Source organism: Populus euphratica, unplaced genomic scaffold (assembly GCF_000495115.2).
Source record: "Populus euphratica unplaced genomic scaffold, PopEup_1.0 scaffold96.1, whole genome shotgun sequence".
Lineage (NCBI taxonomy): Eukaryota > Viridiplantae > Streptophyta > Magnoliopsida > Malpighiales > Salicaceae > Populus > Populus euphratica.
The window spans coordinates 332,755-358,432 of NW_011499978.1; the positions used below are offsets into that span (position 1 = coordinate 332,755).

The window sequence follows — 25,678 nt, forward strand, 5'->3', positions numbered from 1 at the left end:
AATCCTTATTTTTTTAGGATATTAGTGTTGGATCTACAGGATGATAATGGTTAATTAAGCTTTGACTCATTATATTCGATCATATTCATAATAATCTCAAAGGCCACCACTATACTTGATGAGTCTTTCTAGAGTTATGTTGCCCTAGCCTGAGTCCACTCGTAACAAAAGAAAAAGTGTATGACAAGACCTTAAAATTCCTAAATATACATTCTCATATATTGACAAAAAAACAATAACCAAATAATGTTTACAAATAGGTATTAAAAAAGAAACATTTACATGATTTCTATTTTAAAGAAAAAAATCATTGATTTTTTATATAAAAAAATAATAATGTCTCAAATTCTAGAGGACTCCTCATGTTGATTCTTTAGTAAATAAATGCAAATAAACTCTTTATTTTTATATGAAAATATCAAAGTCTGAACTTCTAGAGGACATGAACTATTTATGGATCATATTATTTCTAAGTTGATTCTTTTATAAATAAAAGAAAGCAAAAATAAACTTTTATGTTTTATGTAAAAATAACGAAGTCTCAACATTAAGAAGACATTACCTTTTTAAATATCATATTATCCCTGGGTTGATAATTTAATAAAAGAAACATTCAACTTACAACCATCCAAGGAAAAACAAAAACACATATATTTATTATTTACTTATTAAAAGCATAAATCTCACAATCAATAAATATACACTTCCATATGTGACATTCCATATTAAAGTTAACCAATTATACTTTGGATAATCTTATTGTAACTCATTCTCCCATCTTTATTATAAGATATTGATTCCAACCTTATTATACCTTGAAAAATAAATTCTTAACAACTTCGTACTTATAGGTTTGCCATATAATGACATAAACCTCAACACTTTAAATATTTTATCATGGTAAGCATAAAAACTAATACTACATTAAACACTATTCAAAATAAGAAATAAAGCATACTATAGACTTAAAAATGACCTTCAGGGAGCTATTAAAGTCGGTTGAGATAGAGGAGGTGTGGGAGCCTATATGCTATCATGACTAGTGACACGTGGATCTATGCATCGATGAGTATTAAGGCACGTGAACCACTGGATTTGATGTGCCTTCTTCTTTTTATCCTTTCTAAGCTATTGGTGAAGTTCATTGCCACTTAAGATGGAAGATTAAGCCAAACAAGGTTTTTTTTTCCTCTTACCTTTATGCATTTTTAATGGCTGCCACTATTGATTTTACATGGTTGTGCTTATTACAGGTTTATCTTATGTTTCAGGTTGCGTATAAGGCTTGATGGTGGTACTAAGAAAGGAACAGTCTGGCAGTAACTTTGGTGCTATCATGGTGGTTGGTTGGTGGATGGAAAGGACATGGTATTTATATGGTTGTCACTTGGTTTTATATGGTGAGTGGTTTTAATTTTTATGACATGACAACTTTTATTTAGCTAGAGAGATAGGTTTGGCTATGGAGATAAAAAGGAAAGGAGAGAAGATAGTCAAACCATGGTAGGAGATAGAAAATTTTATAATTTTTCTTTATTTATATGGTCAATTTTTTCTTTTCTTCATTTTTTTTCTAATGTTCTTTAAAGTTGACTAAAGTGTGTCTCTAGGATTTTTCTAATGTGTAACCTATCCCTAATTTATAATGTTGAGGTTCCTTTTAAATTGAAAAATCAAATATAAAAAAAAAATTATTTTCTTTCCTTCTTGAATAAGTATCTCTGATTTAGAAATTTTATAGTGAAAGATTTTTTTTTTTTACTAGGCAGGACCTTTTCCTACAATTTTTTATTTTATTTTGCTTGAATTTTTTTTATTAATTATAATCCCTCTTTATTATTCCTAATTCTATCCTTAATTTTTCTTGTTATTATCTCATTTCCCGGTATTTTTATTTTTTATTATAATAATTCTTCACATATAATAAAATATTTTTTTTCAAAAATCATGAAAGGACAAGGAATTGATTGAATTGCATCGAAAAACTTTTTTTTTAGAAACTTTTATATTTTTTAAAAGACATTAAAAATTAGAGGTAAAAATGAGTTATAACATCTTCAACAAGTGCATACAATATCTCATAGACCTTTTCTAATCTTTTAAAATATTATCACAAGATAAAAGATTTCAAGTAGGATTATAGCAATAAAATTCACTTTTTTTTCCATATCAATGAAAATATTTATTGTATCAAGACCAATAATTATAATGATAAATGAAAACAATACTAGACTAAAGATTTCAAGCACTAAGATTCGGACCTCTTTTATAACTAGTTTTAGAGTCTTTTAATTTTATTCAAATACTTATTTCTAGAATTTATAATGTCAACCATTAGAATATTTTTCTTGTTTCCTTTTTCTTTATTCTCATCCTTATGTGGAAGCTTAACAATTCAATTTGCTACCTTAATCTTATGACAATGGAAATATATTGTGTATAATGGATAAAAAATTTAAACTTATTATTGATGCTCCTTCAATGTGAAACACCTATAAGATGGATCCCAAAATCATGTTAATATCTTTATTGTAAGCTTTTAAATAGGTGTTTTCAACAATAATATGTGCCAATAAATTCCTAGTCATGAGAGTCTAACTTATTCAAACTTTTGAGTAGTTTTTTAGTACCATTAATCATAATTTGAAATTAAGAAAGATCAAGCAAACTACTCTTAAAACCTTATCTCTAAAAATGTTCTTCATGTTATAGTTAAAGTTTTGGATGAAGTTAGAATTGTTGATAGCGATGACTTACAACTTAAACATTCTTATCATCCATATTTAAAATCTTATAAGCCCATATGTTATTATATTAAGATTTAATTTTCATCCTGCCTATGATTTCCCTAATTGGAAGATCTTAAAAGCTAATTCCAGGTTACTAATTACAGGAATAAGTTAACTTATATTGTCAAAAAACAATCTCTCACTGTTTAGATTATAGACTATAAAATAGTAATCTAAAACTCATTATATGAGTATAAAATCAAAGAAAAATATTTTAGATATCACATCATAAGGTAATTTTTTCAGAAGAGTCAATATCTTAGGAGTGTTAGTCTAAAGTGAACCCTTCTAGGATATTATAGTTCCCTACTTATAACTTAAAAAAAGGTATGTGTGACCAAGTGTTGTCATATATGTGTATGAACATTACTTCATATTTAATCTCATTAACCAAGTAGAAAACAAAGGTATATATATAAATGTCCAAACATATGTAATCATAAAGAAAAAAACAACAAGCAAGAAGAATATGAACAAATTCAAGCTTACTACTTAATAAAGCAAAAGTTATTTAAATGTGTGTATGAACATATCTCATCAACCAAGTAATAAACAAAAGGGTGTGTGTGTGTGTGTGTCCAAACACAAGTAATCATGAAGAAAAAACAAGAAGCAATAAGAACATAAACAAACTCAAGCTTAATACTCAATAAAGCAAAAGCAAATTAAAACATGCTAAAACATATAAAAATCAAAGCAATCAAAAGCTTAAAGTAAATAATAAATCAAAACAAATAAACATTAAAGCAAATAGTAAAACAAAGTAAGAAACTTAAAACGATTAGACAATTAAGGGGAAAAATTCTTAAATAAAAAAAGAATGCTCAAAATACAAATAACATGATCTGAAAAAATAAATAATTGTAACTTAACCATCACATGATCCCTAATTTAGTTGTCATGTTTTTGTATAGATAAATTTAGACGAATATAGAGAAGCAAAATGATAAGAATTTGCTACTTAATTTTAAAGAAAACTAGTACATTTATAAACTAGTTTACACAGATTTTATAATAAAAGAGTGATTACATATATGACAAGATAATGAGATAACAATCACTCAAAGACATCAACCTTAGACAAGCTATTGTACTTGCTTTTAATCTATAGAAAATTCATTGTATAAGTCATATTTTTTGCCAAGGTGTTTAAACCAATGAAATATATTTGTTATTAGGTCTAAGCTAATAAGTCTAAAAATTCAAATGATTAAGAACTTAGGCATGAGAATAGGCTTGATTCTCACTTTTCTAATAAATAAGTATGAGACTCAAAATAATAGAGAAGAAGTTATTGGGCTATAGCTAATTTTTATTTATCAAGATGAATTGCACATTTAGGCTTTACCTACTCTCGTGTGCATATAGAAAGACTAATTGGACCCAACTCAATTATTAGTATAAAAGAATTATATCATATGAAAGGGTTATGTCAAACTAAGACTAATTTTGTACCACAAAACATATATCTCGTTGCTACAAAAACAAATAATCAAATGCTAACATTGAGGTCTAGAATTTAGGAACACAAACAAACAAACTATGTAATGTTAACAACATAAGATCATATAAATAACTTAAAATCAATCTTGAAATCCATATCACATACATATATAAAATTGAAATCGATCAACCAAAACTTGCATAACCCATCCTTTCAAACCTTTGGAGGCGTATTGATAATTATCCTTGCATATTTAAAGAACCATAATGATCTTCGGCCTTTGTAGGTGTTATGAATAGGTCACAACAAAGTAAAAATCATATATATATATATATAGGCGAAAGAAAATGAAGAAAAAACCAATTAAAACAAAATTAAAACTAGGATTAGTAAAAAAAAAAACTAAACCATGAAAAAGTTGTGGGGACATTCGTAACGATATAACAATATTTTTTGTCAGAATATGCTAGCTTAAGTGGCTTAAAGATACTTCTCTCCTCTTAATTTTGATTATTATATAACTTGTAATTTTTTAGGTTAGGAGATCGATATATAATAATTATTGTTACTACTATTCTTCATCTCGTTACTATTTATTATTACTCATGAATATTGCTTTTCTAATGTCTAATATTACTATTGTTATTACTTCTCATTACCACCATTTATGAGAAAATTAATTTTGATTCTTTATGGTTGAAGGTACAAGTACCTGAATAGAGGATTTGAGATTAATAGATGGTCTGTGATATGTATCCAAAAAGAAAAAAATTATTTTTAATTTTTTTATTGAGTTTTTTGTTTTTTTACCTAAAGTAAAAAAGAAGCTGTTATATTTATATTCCTAGCCTATGATTTGTGTGGCTAGGAGCATAGGATTTTCTTGAAACTTTCCTAAGGTTTTATAAATACATTTCCTCGAGGCTATATTTTTAGTTGAGTTTTCACTCTAGATCTTGATGTTTAATTATTTTCAATTTGGAACCATTTTTAATGCTAGTTTTATTTTATATGTTCTTCTATCTTATTTTTTTTCAAAACATTTTTCTTATTTGTCTTATCTCCAATTACATATACTTCTTTTTTTTATCTCCCTTTTTTTTTTCCTTTTCTTTTTTTCTCCTTTGTGTTATAAACAATAATTTTTCTCCATGTTTTTTTTTCACCCAAAGCTCATGAGAACATACATGATAGCCAAAAAAAATAAGGTAAAACTTACAAAATACTGGGGAATTTGATAGAATATAAATGAAAAGTGCAATCCCTTGCATTATATTTGACTTTTTAGAAAGTTGTGATATTTGTTCAAAAAACAATTAAATTTTAAAGTGGATGAAAAAAACTTTATAATTTTTATAATTATAATTTCTAGTGCATATGATAAAAAAATATAAATTTATTTTTAATAAAAGAGTATATCTTAAAAAAATATAAATTTATTTTTAATAAAATAGTATATCTTGTACAAAAACAAGTGTACATATAAATATATATAAAGATACGGATAACAGCTCTCACTATTTTCATTATATTCTTTTCAAAATTAAATAAAAGGCTTTTTTCATGTAGGTAAGTTAAAAATAAACAAATTCTTTCTCTTTTAAGGAATCCAACATGCTTTTATTAAATATAATATATTGAATGATGAATAAAGTATTTATTGAAGTTGGTGATTAAAAGCAATAAAGCCATGTTATACAAAAAGTTGTAGCTTAAAATGATATTTAGCACCCGGGGAGCGTATATTTCAAAAAAAAAAAGAATTAAATGAATCTTCATGGAAGTAGGAAATCTTTTACTTCTAAATTAACAGTGAATCTACATATAAACAATAATTTTTTTTAACTTCTATGTAAATTAACAAAAATATCATTACTTGATAAATTCGAAACCCCACCTAATTTATTAAAAAATATAATAAAAGGAATTGTCATATAATGTTGGAAACAAATTCATGGTTTTTTATAAAAAAAAATTAGATTGGATTTGAATTTTATCATATAATAATATCTTCATTAATTTGCATGAAAATATCTATAAGGGTAAATTAAAGAATGAACTAAAATCTAAGGATAAATTGGAAGAAATTAAAATTATAGGTATGGATTTAAGATGACGCCAAAAATATAAAGATATATTGAGCTAATCCCTCTAAAATTTATATACATAAAATGAGTCTCTTTTTGTTATGTGTGTAAATAAAAAAAATAAAACATGACATTTTTTTAAGAGAGAGACTAATAAAAATATTTTGAACAAAAAACCTTGAATTATAATTGATTACAAAATGTTTATTACTAGATAGGGGCGCATCTCCTTAGGCCAAGTCAATTTTTTTTGTAACCTATAAAAATGTTATTAAAATGTTGTTAGTGTGTTTTAAACTTTTATATATATAAATAACCCTAATGTTAAAGAAAAAAATTAAAAAAAATAATAATAAAAAGCTCTAATTCAATCGAAATTAGCATGGTAAACTCATGACTTAGATTGTGAGGTCATGATATTTTTATAAAAAACATATAGAATTTTTTTAAAAAAAATTCATATTTAAAAAGCTGAAATTGAAAAAGAAATTAGATTTTAAAAAAAATTAAAAAAGAAAATTAATGTTAATTCAGGTTAACATCTTATACCCATGATATTAAGCCAATCCGAGTTAGCATGGAAAATGTGTGAAAAAAGAGGGGGGGAAGAGGGAGATTAATAATTAATAATTTCAATATTGAATAATAAAATTAAAAAAAAATTGATAAAAAAAATTGAAATAAAATTAAAAAAAATTAATAAAAAAAATTGGAAAAAAAGGATTGATTTCAATCCAAGCTAATATTTTATAATTGTGACTCAGGTCTCTGCACTGAAAAAATTAAAGAAGCTTAATTCTAAACAAATCAAATATTGAATAATAAAATTTAAAATAAAATAAAATAAAGAACAAAGGAAAGACAAATTAAAATAATATGGGCCAAAACTAACATAAAAATTAAATCAAATCAAATAATAAGGGATGGAATTAAAAAAATTAATAATCAAAAGAATGATCACTTTAATATAAGTACCATCTAGGATCAAATACTAAGTGATGAATTTGAAAAAATAATAATAATAAAAAGAATTCAAATTAAATAAAAAATAATTAAAAGAATGAAAGCTACAATTAAAATAAGAAGAAATTGAAAGACAACATTTAAATTTAGTTGGGCTAATATATTTTATGAAGGGAAAAAAGAGAAGAAGAAAAAAAAATAAACCACCACCTAATTACTGTGAAACACCTTCCACACGTCATCCTATTAAAGGCAACTCTACATGATCCATCAATAAAAATGGTGATTCGCTATTTCTTACCATTAGAAGGTGCTATAAGTACCACCCAAAAGTTGTGGATGTCTTCCAATTATTGGTATGTGCACTATCCATATTAAAAAAAAATTAATTTAATTTATCAAAAGATCCAAATATTCCTAACTCAACATGATATTAACAAAAAAAAAGAACATAGCAAAAGGACCAAAAAGCTCCTTGACTAAAGTTATAGATTTTTTGTTTTTAAAGGTATCTTAGTAATTACACCATGTTAATAAAGATAGAAAACCAAAAATGCCCTCACTCATAGTTAAGCAAATTTAACTTTTAAGATTATTTTAGACATTATATTTATGCAAATAAAAAATTAAAAATTGTTCTACCCTCATTCAATCTAGTAATAATAAATGAGTCTTGTGAAAAATATAATTTTACCTTTAAAAGCAAGTTACATAGTTTTCGACATGGAAGGAAAAATGATAATTTTACTATGCAAATCCACAATAAAATATAAGTGTACACAATTATTTCTTTATCTCTTTTAGCTTTTATTTTAATATATCATTATTATTTAAATCAATATAAAACTCATATTATAAATTTCAGTTTGATGAACATGTAAGATAAGAAAAAAAACATTTTCTTTAATTCTAGATAGACTATTATAAAACTTACTATATGATATTACAAGAGTGAAAGTTTTGTTATTTATATATTTTAGTTTTCATAAAATTGTGTTATATTTCTTTCAAATATCAAGAACATTTAAATATTCAAAGTAATTTATATGTGTATATTGCTAGATTTTTTTATGATGTAAATGAAAAAAAATTATCTCAATTCATAAACAACACAGTATATGTTTAGTAGGTATGTTTGAGTTAAATATATGTAATATAACATGAGTTTATTTAATAATAAAATGATTAAATTTGTGAATAGTTTAGGTATAAGTTTATGATTTGAGTCTATATAATCATTTGTAATCGGAGTGTGGATAATACAAACATAAACATATTAATTAACATACTATAAAATATTGCGATAATAAAATTAAAAGTTAAATTGATCATGCACGAACAATGGAAGGAATTAAATTTAGCCACCTCACAATACTTTCACAATAATGCAATACAGCATATCGTCTGATTATTGTCGTTGAACATAAAAGATAAAAAAAATAGAGGTAAAAAAAATATTTGATTAAAAAATAAAAATAAATAAAGAATAATTTTGAAATTTATTTCTTACTTATAAATCAGGAGGCATACTAGAAACATGTCTTTTTATAATATATTTTTTTATTTTTTATTTTTAAAATATTATTATAAAAAACTTTTAATTTCAAAATTATCTAATTAAAAAATATAACGATAAAATTAATCATTATTATAGTTTAAAAATCCAACTTGGAGATCGATTCGAGACAAAGTCCAAGTTATTAGTCAAGGTCCGAGTATCAGGTTGGATTGACTTGAGTCATTATAAAAATAAAACTGGTTATTATTATAGTTTAAAACTTGATTCGAGATTTGACTTGGGGTAAGACGTCGTATTGACTATTGATTTAGGTCAATATAAAGATAAAAATAATTATTATTATAGTTTTAAAACTCGATTTTGAGATCGACTTTGAGTAAGGTCTAAATCATGTGTCATGAGGGTAAATCACAGTTGGCTCTAGTCAGCATAAAAAAATAGTTATTATCAAACTTTTAAGACTTGATTTGGGAGATTAACTCAAAGTAAAGTTTGGGTCAGATATTCAAAATGTAAATTTTCGTTGACTTTGGTCAATATAAAAATAAAAATTATTATTATTATTATTTTAAAACCCATATCAAAGGTCGATTAGGGTGAGATCCAAGTTATGAGTTAAGAGAGTTAATATGGGTTGACACAAGTCAATGTATAAATAAAAAATAATTATTATATAATTTTAAAATTCAATTTAAAAATCAACTCAATGCAAGATTCAAATCACAGGTCAAGATGTCAAATTAATTAAAAAATTAAAATAATCAAAATAATTTTATTTTGACTAATTATTTTTTGAAAAGATCAACAAGTTTTTAATATATGATTTAACTCAATAGATTTACCCCGAGTTGATATAATTTTTTATTGGCCAATCCTTTTAATGTTTTTATACACACACGTTTTACATGTATATATACACACACCCATGTTTTATGTATTGAAAAAACTATTCGATGTACTTGTTTTCGATTGAAAAACAAAATCTTTAGACTCCAGCAATTAACATTAACAAAATGATTCGGTTTCACTGTCCATGAAAATAATAAAACTGATTAATATATATTTTTTAATTATTAAACAACTTGTTTCCATAACTTAGTTGCGCAACGTGTTGGTTTGTTAGAGGTCAGGAATTCGAACTTCATTGGGACTAATGGTCAAGGCGATGGGTGAATATTCTTGTGCTTAGACTCTGCAAGTTTTTGTTTTTTCTTTTTTTTCCTTCGCGGCTCATTCTTCTTCTTCTCCTTCTTTTGGAAACTTTATGTTTTTTTTTATTTATTTTTTATGGCTAATTTTTTTTTTCCGGTAAACTAAACGTGGACCCTATCTCTTTTTATTTTTTTCAATATTAAGTTAAGAGTGAAAAAGGTTTTGATATAATTCTAAATTTATTGAATGATAAATTGGCTCACTTTTTAATTTCTATTTTTTTTGTTTTATTTTTTAAGAGTGTTTGAGAATATTATGTTACCATACACAATAAAAGGAAGTTTATAATCACTCAAAATAAGGCCTATACATGGATTGGTTTTTTTTGTTGTCATTTGATATTTTTTTGTTATTTTTTCTAATTTTATTCTTTAACATTGATTTTATTATTATTATTTAATTTTTTAATTTTTTTAATTTTATAATTAAATATATGGTTGATTTTGATTTGTTTTTTTATTTTTTATGAAATTATTACAATTTTAAACAAATATCTCAATATTTGATTAATGCATCTTCTCTTTTAGCATTTTGTTTCTAATTATTATGTGTCTAATATGAAAAAACTCATGAATATTTAATTAACATAAAAATTATGCTTTTTATAACAATTTTAATATATTTATCTATATTTTTTTTTCTAAAATTATATACAAAATGCTAAGGTTTTGTTTGAATGTTTCATTTTGAACTTGATTTTAAAACCATAATAAATTGTTTTAAGAAACAATGCTTGCAATTTAAAAGATGTCTTGATATTGGGTTTATAACATCTCAATTATTGGAACAACACACCAATCATAATTTAAGAAAAAAACATTGTAATTTTTTTAAAATCAAATTCACATAAAGGTCCACTGAATTTTTAGCAGAGTCTTTCCTCTATATTGGGAAGTCTCAAGTTATTGACAACCACCTGTTTTATTTTTGTTAACTATTATCTAATCACAACTAAATCATTCTCAATCTCAATTTCAACAATCAATATTAATGCAATTACAATCTTTCAAACATTAATATAATAGAAATAAAATATTAAATGACATTAAAATAAATAAACACACGTACATGTAAATTATAAATACATGAAAAATAAAATTTAAGTTCATAGATTCAATTTAAAAGATATTATCACAATTAAAGTCATGATAATTTTTTAAGATATAAAATATATAAGTATTCACGTAAAACTAGATAACAAAAAGATATAAAGATTTGAAAATCACTCTTATCACGACTCAGATGGACCTAGAACAAATACGTCATTGAAATATAAATATCATGAAAAAACACTATTAATATTAGTGATCAAATAATTTATTCAAGACTAACATTCATTCATAATTTCCAACAATTCTTGCTATTCAAGACTACTAGTTAATGATTAATAGAGACTGTACGAATTTTGTTATTCACTTTTTTTTTACTTATAGACTTTCTATTTGTTTAGGATTTTTGTCTACAAGGATACGACAACTGGTTTTGAGAATTTCCTAGTTCTATAAGAATTTTTAATGAACTACAATATAATCTCCAAATATGGTAAGAATTCATTAATTTTTTAGAATCCTTTTCTTATAAGGACTTTTTATTCATCATAGTTGCACAAGGAAAGAAGGGTCAGTGATATTTAATGACAAATTAGTTATTTTTATTATTTTCTTTCATGTTTAGGCTTAATTAAAATTTTGTTTTGAGTTAGGATCTAAGGCTTGTTTAGATTAGGTCATGAGCTTTTCAGTTTAGGGTTTTTAGGTCAGTTTTGTATGAAATTCAGTTCAGCCTACAAGGATCGATCCATTAGGGTTACTTTTAAGAACTATTCAAACACATGCAACCTAAAAATCAGCAGCTTTTGATGATTATTACTTTTGAATTTTTCAGTTTTAACGTGTGAGAGTGATTCTTGCATTTTTTGGTTCTTAAACGAACTGAATCTGACTTATCGAAGATTAACTGGCTTCGTGGTATCATTCTACTCATTCTAACAGTATTGGTCCTTGAGGGTAGGTTTCCATTATGTCACACTCCTATCAAATCTATTTCAGTTTTCCAGGATCGGATCTCAATCTTGGTTGTGGGTTGCATGATCACATGATCACAAGGTTTACATCAGCTTCTTTAACCATTGAATTTTTCTCTTTGGTATTTCTATATAATTTTACATTTAAGACAATCTTCAATACTCTAATTAATTCAATTCCATATAATTCTATATTTTCCCTCAGTTCTACTAAAAAACCCTAATTTAAATTCAAGATTAATGCACCAATTCATAATTAAATTCAAATTAGCTTTACATAATCAAGTTCAGGGCTCTTACCTCGTGATAAATCAGATTTTGATTTTTAACTAGTCAAAAGTTTTTAACCCCTCCTTTTTTGCACGCTAGCCAACCTTTACATTCTTTCTCTTTCTTTCCCCGTAATTTTAGATACCTAATATATTTAATTTATATATTAATTATCTTGTTTTTTTATTTATGCTATTTTTAATTTATATAAAAATTTATTCCCGAGATTTATAAGGTTGAATATCAGTTTTGTGAATGTTTATTTTTTTTATTATGTTATTAAATAAATGATAATTTTAAAAAATATAAAGTCACTTGAGAGTTTTAAAATTTAATTATTAGATGGAATTTAATGAAAATATCAAATACTTGCCATAACCTAAACATTTTTCTACATTTAAAATCTTTTCTGTCTCAATTCCATGGGGATTCATTTGGTGTGATTTAAAATATTAGTTTGAGGGTAAATAGTTTGATAATGTGTGCTGCTTTTTGTTAATTAGAACTCAAAATTCCAAAATTCTTCATTTTATAATTTATGACTCTTAACTTCTACTTTTTTATTTGAATCCCAGTTTTTTTTTTGCCCTTTTCTCTTTGGAAAATATAGTAAACAACATAAGCTAAATACCATCAATCCTCAAAAACTGGAACTGTTGACTTGACCCAAAAAGGAAAAAAGAAAAGCAAAATCTACAAAAAGAAAATTCTTTTTAGTCCCTCAAGTTTGATAAAAGTTGTAATGTAACAATTTATATTTAAAAACCTAAAATTTAGTCCCTAAACTATTGTTGGTTTTGTCATTTTAGACATTGGGTGAGCTTCTCCACCCATCACAGTGTTAGTTTCTCTGTGGAACTCATCAAATCTATAAGACAGTGCAAGAAGAAATTGTCTTACTTGGTATTTTATCAAATTCTTACAAATTGAAGGCCGTTTTATGTGTGAATTATAATTGAAAAAAAACACGGATAAAAAAGAACATTTTAATTAATAATTTTTTTAATTGGCATGAAAAAACTAAGAGAACGACAATTGCAAATTAAGGGGTGAATATGTTTTTTTATTTTTTTAAAAATATATAAAGGACTACATTGTAATAGCTTTCAAAATCCAGAAGTTAAAATGAAAACTTATTTTTTATGTGGAGAGAGAAAAAAAGAAGGGGAGAAAATATATGGAGAGAGAAAAATAAAAGAAAAAACTTCAGTCCTCTTGTGTGAGAGAGATAAAGATAAATAGAACACGGACACAAACAGATGGAGAAGCAATCAAAAGCTTAGAGAGAGAGAGAGAGAGAGAGAGAGAGAGCATGCAGAAGTTGATTAAGGATTTTATTAGTATTTATTCAGACCGACCATTTCAATATTTTCTTTCCAGATCATAGAGAGATACTATATATAATAATAATAATAATAATAATAATAATAATAACAAGAATTATAGATAAATAAGTGTATTAATTAGATCCTGTTGTATTATTAGAAATATAATCTGATTGTTGTAGTTTTCTTCTGTGTGATTGATAAAGTGAGAGGAGAGAAAGGGTAGATTAGATAAGAATTTTTGTGAAACTTGGAGAAAAATAATCTAGGGATTGATGGTGTTGGGTTGTGGTGGATTGTGTCGGTGGAGAAGGGGATGGCAGCCAAGCGAAGAGGAAGGAACGTCCAAGAGTTGTATAACGCGACGGAGATAATTGGGGAACCAAAGGCATGTTATTTTTTTAGGGTTTCGTTTTTTGATTAATTCCTGTTTGGTTATTACTGATTTTGGATTGTTTCGGAAGTCTGCGTTTTGGGCTAGTCAGTGGATTAGGGTTTTTTTGGGTGTTTTGTTCTGTTGATTGATTGGTTTTGTATTCAATTTTGTGTTTTTTCTGTATGTTTGGGATTTTTTTTCCCTGATTAAATTGTCGTTTTGACGGTGTTTTTTTAGATCACGTCAGTGTTGAGGGAGGGTCATCTTATGCAAGGGCCATTGGACAAAACTCAGAAGAAGTATATGGTGAGGAGAAAGGGTAATTTACATTCTGTTTGTTTACTATTTTCTTCTCTCCCTTTCCCTTACGAGTTCTCTCTAAAAGCGAGCACCTTCAATTGAACGAATACCTGCATAAATGGATGAAATTGAATATTGCAATCGGGTTTGTCATCTTGGGTTGGTAGCATTTAAGATGTATTGACTCTTTCTTTCATGGAAGTTGATGCAATGGAGTGTTTGGATGATAATCTAGCTATAGATGTTGTCTATATGTTTTGTTGGGATTGGAGTTGTATCGGATAAACACTTTAGACCGAATAGCATGCTGCTCTGTTTTTTTTCATCATCTTCACTGTGGACTAACATTACTATAAACTTTGATGGAGCGTAGCTAATCTATCAAATGGTGAATCAAGTTTGACTCATCCATTATTCTGAAGTCCCGTAAAATTGCCATATATTGCTGTTATTCTCAAGTCCTATAAGATTGCCATATATTGCTCTTAAATCATAAACTTGCCAATGAACTTGGTCCAGTGATGACCACTGTTGCAAAACTAAGGCGTGAGAAGTCCTGGTGTTTAGGAGGGAAGACTTGTAATAATATTACTACGTGTGCATTAACTTTATGGTACTAGCTTTACAGTTTTCTATTTTGTTTTACTCTGATATCGTACTTCCATATTCTAATTCATGTCTACATGAAAATGTGTTTATTGTTGATGCCTTTTATAACCTTCTGAGGTTAGGAGTTATATGCTGCTTAATCTATTTTGTGATTCATTTTTTTTCCTGTTACAGTAATTCATCTTACTATTCTTAGCATTGATAGGAAGTGGGTTTCTAAAAGGGTAATGATCAGCTGCTAAATACACACACACGCGCGCACACACACAGATATGTGTATAGCATTGATAGGAGAGAGAGAGACACGCATTTGGCTTGTGTATGCTACATCCCCTCTCCATGTATTGTAAAAGAGCACTCGTCACTTGATAGGAACTTGCTTACTGTTGTTACTGCACAAGGGTGTAAAAATGAAGCTGTCATGAAAGGAGATATCTCTTTCAAAAGGCAAGTCCTTGTCTTGGTTTTAATTAGGTACAATATTGGCTCAAGAGATCTTGTGAATTTATATTGTATGGCATATAAACCACCCTTGGTTTCAACCTAAAGACAGTGATGGTTGATGCTCCCTGGCTATTTTAGACTTGGATAATTGAATGCACTCCCTTATTTTTGTCTATTTGAATAAATGTCCTTGATATGCTTGAAGTTCACTATTCTGGACTCTTTTAGAGGCTAATGGTAGAAGCCTTCTGGTTTGGTTAAGGAGACACCGAGCGAAAATGAAAGGAAGTAGTCATTCTTGGACTGGTTGAAGCTTCCTGCAATTACTTTTTTGCTTGCCATGCTTTTGTTTCTCTTGGCTTGTGCTAATTTAAATACAAAACAGGAATTGGACATATGATTTTTGAGGTAGTATTAATGTGTGGAAAAACTATTCTTCTCCTGTATCTCATGGAACATAGGTGTTCAAAATGTTTCCTGGGGAGGATGAAGCAATAAGACCTTCTGTTTATAAAAGGATTTTGGAAATGCACATTGGATGAGTCGTTGTATGAAGAAGTCTTTCATTATCAAAGGATTATCCTAATAACGCAAAGGCTTACTACTCAACAAATATAAAATAATTTCATGCCTTAAGTAACATTTTCATAATCCAATTGGTTTTGTTATATCAGTGAGTAAGATGATTGTTACAGGGCTATTGGCCATGGGCAGCATGCAAGTAAATTAGTTACTGCCTTTAGAAAACCCCAAGAAAAGTGCTTACTGCGTTAGTGCAAACCTTATATAGTCTGGTTTGGTTTTTAAATGTATCATCTGCATGCAGATTTACCATCTGAGGAATAGTTAAGAGTGCCTTTTTGCTTTTCTTCACTAAGAAGGTGAGCATTGCACCCCTGATTTTGTTGTTATCTGATTTCTTATTTTCTTCTTAATTTTCATTAGGAACCATCACAGGCTGAAAAAGGATTAGGCAAGCCTTCGATGAGACGGAAGGTTCGTATGAGAGCTGAGTCTGGGACTTGTAACGTGTGCTCTGCTCCTTGTTCATCTTGTATGCATCTTAAGCTAGCCTGTATGGGATCAAAGGGTGATGAGTTTTCTGATGAAACCTGTCGTGTAACTGCATCAAGTCAGTATTCTAATAATGATGGTGATGGTATAGTCTCTTTTAAAAGCAGAGCACATGACAGCTTACAGCATACCACTAGTGAAGCAAGCAACTTGCTCAGTGTTAGTTCAAGTCATGACTCTCTGTCTGAAAATGCGGAAAGTAAAGCAAACATAAGGTCATCTGATGCTGATGCCTCAGCTGAGTCTCCGATGCTTCCAAAATTGTCCTCTGGTAGAGCTGTTACCGAGGATCATTTTTCTCCAAAACCACAGTGTCTTTCAGATCAGAAAACTCTCTCTAAGAAGCATGGGGATACTAAATCTGAAGAGGGCCATGATGATACCATATCATGTGTTAGTAGAGCTAGTGATGCAAGCAAAGTGGTTAGTTATCTTAAGAAGAATTTAGAGAGGGATAATTTATTACGAAGTTCAGCTTTAGAAGTGGAAGGATCTGGAAAGGCACTAGTTTCTCACAATTCAGGCTCATTGGAGACTCCTTCAAATGATGCTGATGCTGGTAGTAGCACACCAAAGGTCCAGACTAACTGCCTTTCCTTGACTGCAAATGGTAAATGTTTCAATGAACATCCATCTTTACATGACCATGGAAAACCATTTGAATGCCCAATGGAACAAGTTAACCTGTCATTGTCAAAAGAAGCAGCATCTAATATTGATTGTGGTGGCAACTTGGCTGCACATAACAATGCAGATGGTAAAAGTACCATTAATGCTGAGAGTTCCAAGGTTTCAAGTAAAATCTATTCAGAATTAGAAGTGGAGGCTGACAAGGATAGTGGGGCCCAATCAAATGAGGGTTTTAAAGTTTCTGAGCAAGCTGGACGAGAAGAGAAGTTGAATGATTTGGATGAGCTAGCAGATATGCAGGAGCCTCATTTGCAATTTGCATCCATAGACGAGAGTGATGAATCTGAAATTCTGGAACATGATGTAAGTAATTGTTCTTATGCTCGTTTACTAAGAAGGATTATACATGCATCAGCTTAAGGTGTGCTTTTGGACAGCTTTCAGAACTTGTTTTTTCATTCTCTTTTCAATTTATACTTCTTGCGTTCCGGTGGCTTTAAAGTATTTTCTCTCATTCAATTTATATTTTTGGAGCTCGTACATGGGTGTGTTCCCTTCTCTCTGTTGTTTCTATTCTCTGTGATGTGCCCCTTAATTTCTCTCCCTGTGGGTTCCCCTGTCCTTTCTGAACTGTTTTGCTTGCCTGAAACAGGTAAAAGTATGTGATATTTGCGGGGATGCAGGTCGAGAGGATTTGCTTGCTATATGTAGTAGGTGCACTGATGGTGCAGAACACACGTAAGAATATACATCCTTTCATCTATATTTTCAGTTGGCAATCCAAATTGGTTATTTTCTTTTCTACCTTTTTTTTCTTAATCTTACATTGCATTGTTTCTAGCCCAAGTTTTAACATGGCTATTGCTACTAATCAGCTATTGTATGCGAGACATGCTTCAGAAAGTTCCTGAAGGTGATTGGCTGTGTGAAGAATGCAAGTTGGCTGAGGAAACTGAAAATCAAAAGCAAGGTAAAGCTGAAATAGCAGTCCTAATTATCTTTTTTTTTTTCAGTGATTAAAAAATAAGTTCTGGACAATTGTGTTTTCATATTAGCATCTTTACAATATTAATTGAACGTTCAGATGCTGAGGAAAAAAGAATGAATAGTACACAAAGCTCTGGCAAGAGACAGGCAGAAACTATGGAACTGGTTTCAGTATCCAAAAGGCAGGCTACTGAATCAAGCTTGGCATCACCCAAGTCATGCAGTCCTAGCAGAATAGCTGCAGTATCTCGAGATACTTCATTCAAGAGCTTAGATAAAGGAAAAGTAAAGATAGCTCATCAAACTTATTTTGGAAGTCGCTGTAGTGTTGATATTCGGGAAACTGCTCACCCTTCTCTGAATGGTTCACGTGTTCAAACCCCCAAGGGTAAGAATCAGAGCCTTGCCGGCTCACTTTCCTTTTTGGTCATATTCACACTGTACAATGCATAGAGCCAGTTTCAATTTAAGTTATACATGTATGGCAAATTTTTTTGCACGCTTCACAACTTTCTATTCAATCCACATTTTATGTTTCACCAAACTAACAATAGGTTTAGGTTCCCATTTATGTAGATCTGTGTTTCAATTTTAGATCCATTGGACAGCTATAGAGGCTTGCTATCCAATATAGGTCTTCAATTTGATAATTGTTTATAATTTTTGATGAACATAAATGTTGACATAACTGGAAGGCCTATCAAAATCTGGCGGACATGTAATCTATATGGATCAAGAATTAGGATGTGAGTGTTGGTATGGTTCATGGTTCACGTGTTCAAAGTAGTGTAAAAAGAAAGAATATTTTAATGCCTTGTGTAATTTAAGGTTGTAGTTGGTGTGGGGTTAAAGATTGGAGGGTTAAGTGTCAAGTGATGAAGTATTAATGGTGTAAAGAGTGTTTGAAGGGTGAAGTGTTCGTGATGTTCTGTAGGTGTAAAAAATGTGTAATGGTGGGGCCCAATAGATTCCAAATCAAAATTTAAATGAAATATTTTGAAAATTACTAGTAAATAATGTGTATTGGTGCGGCCTAATAATGATGTGAGTGGAAGAGGAGGGAAATGGGTGAAGGGTTCAAGGAATAGAGAGATGCACAAAAAAAATAAAAATGAAAATAAAAAATTCCCATCTTACAATCCATTCCCTCAGCCCCCATTAAATTAATATATGACCCCCTTATGGGTTAAATGTTAATCCCTTAAGTTTTCCTCATTTCCTCAATTTTTTTCCAAGCAAGATTAGCCTAAAAACAAACATAATCTAAACCTGATGTCTCTGTGGCTTTGCACTTTCTAATGTTTCTTACAAACTTGGTTTTATTATGTCAAGAATCAAGACAATTTCCTTTTTCTACAGGTACCTTATTGAAATCCAACTCGTTCAACACTGTAAATTCCAAACCAAAAGTGAAACTTGTCAATGAATTTCCTCAAAAGCACAAGGGGACCAGAGAGAGTTCTCTTGATATGAAGGAGAGGCCTGCTAGGATGATGAGTAAATCTATGTCATTTAAATCTGTGAACTCAGGCCGATCTGTCGCTATTGAATCAAAAGGTAAAATGATTTCATCCAAATATTCTCACACTCAAGATGCAATAGGGTTAAAACAAGTGAAAGACCAGAATGCAGTTGATAGAAAAACCTTGTTGGGGCTGGATCGCCCTTTAGGTAGCTCAATGCCAAACAGTGCTGTTTCAACACCTAAGGTTGATCAAAGGATCACTCCTCGTGTTGAAAGTGCCATAGCATCATCCACAAGCATCAACAGAGAGTTGAAGTCCACACAGTCTGATGGAAAATTGGGTACCTTATCAAGATCAACTAGTAGTGTGGGTCGTAAAAGTGCAGATATCCCAGGTACTTCAGGTATTTCTTGATGGTTAGACTTGACAAAAGATAATGTTGTTTCATGGTTGTATTTTGTGATGGACATTTTATTTTTAATTTTTAGTTAAAGTGAGCTAAGCTATTTTATTGTTTGCCAATGCAGTTCGAGTTTCATCTACACATGGAATTAGCAGTGCTTCTGGGGAACAAAAATCGAACCAAATTAGCCCTAAATATGAACCATTGTCCAGTTCCTTGAATGCTGAGAGACAGCTCAATAATGCTATTGAAAATTTGCAAGATGGCTTACCTCAATCACGGGAATCATCAAATCAAGGTGAAAAGGTTAGGGAAAGTTCTGTCAGTCACTTGAGGCCTGCTGGTACCACTGGTTTGAAAATTGTCACTTGTCAAAAGTGCAAGGAAGTTGGTCATGCTACAGAAAATTGCACTGTTGTTAGTCCTATGGCCTCTGGTTCTGATGTACCTATTTCTAGAACTTCCAGAGAGGGGATGAGCAAAGGTAGTAAATTGAAAGCTGCAATTGAGGCTGCTATGCTTAAGAGGCCTGGAATATACAGAAAGAAAAAAGAAAGTGATCAATCTGATGGGTTGTCCTTGTTAAATGTGGATGCAAGTAGCGAGATTCAAGATCAGTTCTCAGTTTTAAATAAGATGAATGAAGGAACACTTGAAAGGCAAGCAAACCATGGTGCTTCTTCCTCTGAGCTCTGCAAATCAACAAATATTAATAATGTGAAGCAGCTTAATGAGCACTCCACTGATACTGTTTGTCCTTCCAAGGTGGGGCAATTGGATTCCATTGCCCCATATTTGGGAAAGCCTGCTCATACTTCAGTGGAGAAGTCTGTCCTTACGAAGATGTCAGCCATCCCAGAGCATGAATATATCTGGCAGTAAGTTTATCCTTGCTAATTTGTGTGCGTTGTCTTTACATATTCTTCCACATTCTTTCCTGCACATGTTTTAAAAAGTACAATTTAGGTAAGCTTCTTCTATGTAAATACAGGGGGGTGCTTGAAGTGCATAGATCTGAAAAATTTATCGACCTATATGGTGGAATTCAAGCTCATCTATCGACTTGTGCATCACCTAAAGTCCATGACATGGTCAACAAGTTTCCCCAGAATATTAACTTGGATGAAGTACCTCGCCTAAGCACATGGCCAAGACAATTCCACATCAGTGGTGCTAAAGAGGAAAATATCGCGCTTTACTTCTTTGCCAAGGATTTTGAAAGGTTAATATATGCATGTCTTTTCTGATTGAGTGTTTTTTTCATCATTTATCTGCCCATGTATTTATTTGGTTTTTAAACTGCTCATATTACAGTTACGAGAACTACAAGGGATTGTTGGACAACATGATTAGAAAGGATCTGGCCCTGAAAGGATCATTTGGTGGTGTTGAATTCTTTATATTCCCATCCACTCAGCTTCCAGAGAACTCCCAGCGTAAGAATATTGGGAAATTGCTTTCTAGACACTGATTCTGTTGCACCATAATCATTTTGTTATAGGATGTGTTTTAGACCTTGAGGTTGATTCACGCTGAATTTCTGTTGGAATGAGATCTTTGTGAGACCTACACCATAAAATATTAGTCTATGGATGTTGATGAAGCATCCTATTCTGGTCAGCTTTCTGATTTTCATTTTTGCAATTCAGCTTGCGGCAAAAACATTGCTAATTCTCCATGCATAATAAAGCCTGATTCTGACTTGGCTATATAACTTTAATTCCCTTCCTCTCTTTTGTAGTTGCATGGTATGGTCTTCTTGGTCATTTTCTCTCTCTTTTTGTTTATTACTTTAAATCACTTCTTTCTTGTGTTGCTGCTACTCGGTTGTGCTGATTCCTATCTAACATGTTCGACTGCTTTTCTGGTAGGAATTTGTGAGGAGCCTACATGTATGCTTAGAAGTCATGGAATTAAAATAATTTAGTGTGTGATTATTATTTGCAGGTTGGAACATGTTGTATTTCTTGTGGGGAGTGTTCAGGGGAAGGAGATCTGATTCAAATTCATTTAAGAAGTTAGTTATTCCCAGTTTGAATGTGGTGCCCCGGGACACAGACATTCCTGCTGCAGTCTTGTCTTCACCTGAGAATCTCTGCCCATCTGAAAATATTGTTAAAGAAACATCTGCATGTGACAGTTCTTGTAATGTGCCTCTTACATCAAATGCTCCTGAAAAGCCATGTGTGTCCTTAAACAGGAATTCTGATAACAAAGTATTTAATTCACAAACGATCCAAGAGAGTCAAGATGGGAAGCTTGACTCCAAATCCATGCCAAAGATTCCAGGAAGCAATACCCCATGGTGCCCAGAAGCTAGATGCAGCAGTTCTTCCCTGGTAATTTTTTTGCCTCGCACACGACAAACAAGAAAACACTTATTTGGTTGATATTTACATCTTGGTTTTATCTATGTTGGAGTCTGGGTGGAATGATGACTATTTTGTGCAGTGGCTGACACACTATAATCCTGAAAATAAACATATGATGCGTCTTAACCCTGACTTCCTCTATTCCCAAAAGAGAGTGATTGAGAAAGAGAGTGACAGATTAATTTTTGAATTTTCGACTCATTTTTTAACTTGACATTAGCCATCACTGATCAGCAATTTAGCAATCAAATGAATTTCTCAAGTTTTTCTTGCCTTGTGACTTTTCCATATATTAAAAAATAAGTGGCAGCAACATTCTGGTTTCTTTTATCACCACATCCAATCAGAACATTTTGTATGCATGCTACTTCAGAAAGGTGGCATGCATGACTTACTTGAATGTGACTTTGAGATTTGAGATTCATTGTAATTTTATAAAGCATTTTGTTCTAAATTACCTTTATTTTCTATTTCTAAACTATGCCTTTTCCTGTATCTAATAACATTAGATTTTTGAAGTACATATTTTCTTTTCTAAAAAGCCTTGTTTGTGACCCTAGATATTTAAAATCCAGATGGGTTTAGCATTTTAGAGGTTATTTTTCGGATGCTTATTGGAAGTTTTTGTGTACAAAGTAAATTTCATGTTAGTTTGAATTATTTTTCCCGGTGATGTGCATATAAATGATTTTGTTATGGAATGTGTTTATATTGCCCAAGGATCAAATATTTTGTGCTCCTGAACATAGCTTCCCATGACCTCATGCATTATAACCATGATTTCCGTAAAGAACTCCATGACCTATTAATGCTCAAATCATTTGTCAACTCCAGCACTAATGGGGCCTTTTGAATACTGCAACTTCCTGGCTTATGCTTCTCGATCTTATTCTAGTTTACTGAGAGATTTAGAATGTGGGCTTCTTGTAGTGGACTTTTTTGCAGTTTGACTGACATGGTCAAATTCCATGTAAAATTCTTGTTTCATGTGTGCTGCTTTGTTATGTTTATTGCGTGTGGCTTTTATATATTTCTTGCTCCTCGAGGTCCTTGATTTATCTCCCTAGAAGGAGAAGAAAGAAAACTTAAAGTCAAAGATAGTGAATTAACTTTAGTGGGGTTTGAGCACTTCTGAAATGTTGGGCAAAAAATGATCTTGAGATTGCCCATTTAACCATTCTTGCCTTTAGGAAACAGTGGAGCCAGAAAAAAATTCGCAAAAAAAAGTGTATTTTTCAGTTTTCTAGAAGACAGAATATTGTGAAAACGTGTTTGCTATTCACCTTTTTCTTGGAAACACCTGTTTTTTAATCTCACTTCTAAAAGTTGCCCTTCAAATTCCACTTTAGAAAGAAGAGCCTTGTTTAGTTCCCCTTTATTTAAACCCAGTTATTTATTATTTTGAAGACAATCCTAGCGAGGCCCTTGTTTCTATATTTGAAACTATGTACTGAGTTAGTAAACACCTTTTCTTAGTTTTCTATTTAGGAATGATTTTAGAATAAAGATGTATGCTGGGGAAAAATCTGAAAATTGCTATCTAAAAGTGAGCACAACTCCAAGTCTCTGGAAATAGTTCCAAATTGTTTACTTATATTTTTCGTTCTTGTTCTTTCTGCATATTGTTTCATTGAAGCTTGTTTTATACTTCTTTTCGCCTTCCTTTACAATTCAATCAGTGCTGACCCTTCTTTTCACAGGAAGAAGTTGATCATCCTGAGTGCAGTATGGATGTGGAGTTTAAATCTTGTGCTGAGGTAACTGGAACTAATTCTAGCTCTGATGTGGTGGAGATACAAATGCATGAAGGTACTTCATGTTTTGGAGAAGGTATGCCATCTTTCAAGATTTTTGGTGTTGGTAATCAAGATTCAGGTGGCAGGACGACTTTTGGTGAGGAAAAAATAGTTGATAGAACATACTGTGATATAAATAATGTTAAAGTTGAAAGGGACTTGAATGAAGAGAATGTGATTCTGGATGTGGAGGCTTCTTCAGAGAAAACCCCAAGGAAACGACCATACATTGATCTGTCAGAGACTGCACCACTGACTTCGAGTAGCGTGACTCATAAAGCTCTGTGGAATAAGGCAGATAATAACAAGTTAGTAGATGGAGAGAGTATTGGGAAGAAGCTGAAGACGGGTTTCAGGGAACTATATGGGGGTAGTGTTTCAAGAGATGGAAATTCTTTGAGTGGTAGTTTTACTTCTCAGACATGTGATTTGGGTTCGAGCTCTTCAATTGAGGAGAAGAGCTATGACAAAGCATCTGATGAAAAAGTTATCTTGGAGGACCTAGGAACTAGTGAAAGGTACTTCTTTCCTGTGGATTCACATCATGTCAAGGATATTTGGTTGCCTGGTAACTCCATGCCCTGGAACTCATCAAATGATGAGGATAAAGTTCGTGATGGGATTCCAAATCTCGAGCTTGCCTTGGGGGCTGAGACAAAATCCCCTAGTAAGGGAATCCTGCCTTTCTTCGGATTGGTAGATAAAAATGATAACCAGAACAAGCCCCCAGACAAGGTGTTGAATAAGGAAGAAGACGATGGCGTCTCTGCTTCCCTCTCCCTTTCCCTCTCATTCCCATTTCCAGACAAGGAACAAACTGTGAAACCTGTTTCAAAAACAGAGCAGCTTGTGCCTGAAAGGCGTCATGTGAATACTTCACTGCTCCTTTTTGGGGACCTTTCAGATAAATAGAGCTATGGCAACTCGCCATATGTATAGTGCCCTGCATGGATGTGGTGAATGTGTCCAATCACACACTCGAAGGTCTTCCGTGGGCTTTATAGGGAAATCAATTCCATCTGTTCATAAACCCACACAGGAGTTACTAATAATTTTTCCTCTTTACTTTTCTGTTAGCTCGTGTCTGGAGTGCGGAGTCACGGCTGTTTTGTATATAAAGAGATTTTTAAAGCCGGCACAGTTTTAAAAATGCCATGAGATATTTGCAACCTCATGATTTTTCCGACTTCCTAGATATTTTTTGCCTTCTTATTTGCTTCTTGGTATTGGTGCAGCTGTCATAATGAACTGTTTGTTGCCAGGAAAATGGTATTAAAAGATGATGCATGTTGGCTTGAGGGCAGCAGGGATAAGGTAGATCCTCTCTTTCTATTCGCTTTAATAGATAATAAGCCGTCAAGGCTGAGGACTCTTGACTGGAGGAGCGCTGGGTGTGTTTTATAGAATGCATCTCGTAATCGCTGGACTGCGCTAGTCTAACGCTCAGTTACGTGGTGGATCGATGTGAAATCAGGCTCCTGCAATGATATAAATTTCTCCAAATTGTTTTTCATTTGTATTAGTGTGTGTGTACATGGTACAATGATGAACTGCTCTGAGAGGGTCGCAACTTGGCGGCGAGGCACTAC

At 30.9% G+C, this 25,678-nt stretch overlaps 1 protein-coding gene across 4 annotated transcripts; it reads left to right on the forward strand.

Annotated features, from left to right (window-relative positions):
* The first annotated feature begins 13,710 nt into the window (after positions 1-13,710).
* Positions 13,711-25,301, forward strand: LOC105139633 (RING/FYVE/PHD zinc finger superfamily protein). 4 transcript variants are annotated; one of them, XM_011046138.1, is made up of 12 exons: positions 13,711-14,020; positions 14,246-14,314; positions 16,307-17,428; positions 17,718-17,803; positions 17,941-18,035; positions 18,150-18,440; positions 19,412-19,921; positions 20,046-20,799; positions 20,913-21,143; positions 21,236-21,357; positions 21,869-22,260; positions 23,994-25,301. In XM_011046138.1, exons 1-12 carry the CDS (start codon positions 13,949-13,951, stop codon positions 24,999-25,001), a joined length of 4,752 nt encoding a protein of 1,583 aa, XP_011044440.1. In that variant the 5' UTR covers positions 13,711-13,948; the 3' UTR covers positions 25,002-25,301. The 4 variants fall into 4 exon arrangements, with proteins under 4 accessions (XP_011044440.1, XP_011044441.1, XP_011044442.1 ...); XM_011046139.1 differs by having other exon boundaries at positions 19,412-19,912; XM_011046141.1 differs by having other exon boundaries at positions 13,954-14,020; positions 14,256-14,314.
* Positions 25,302-25,678: the final 377 nt, after the last annotated feature.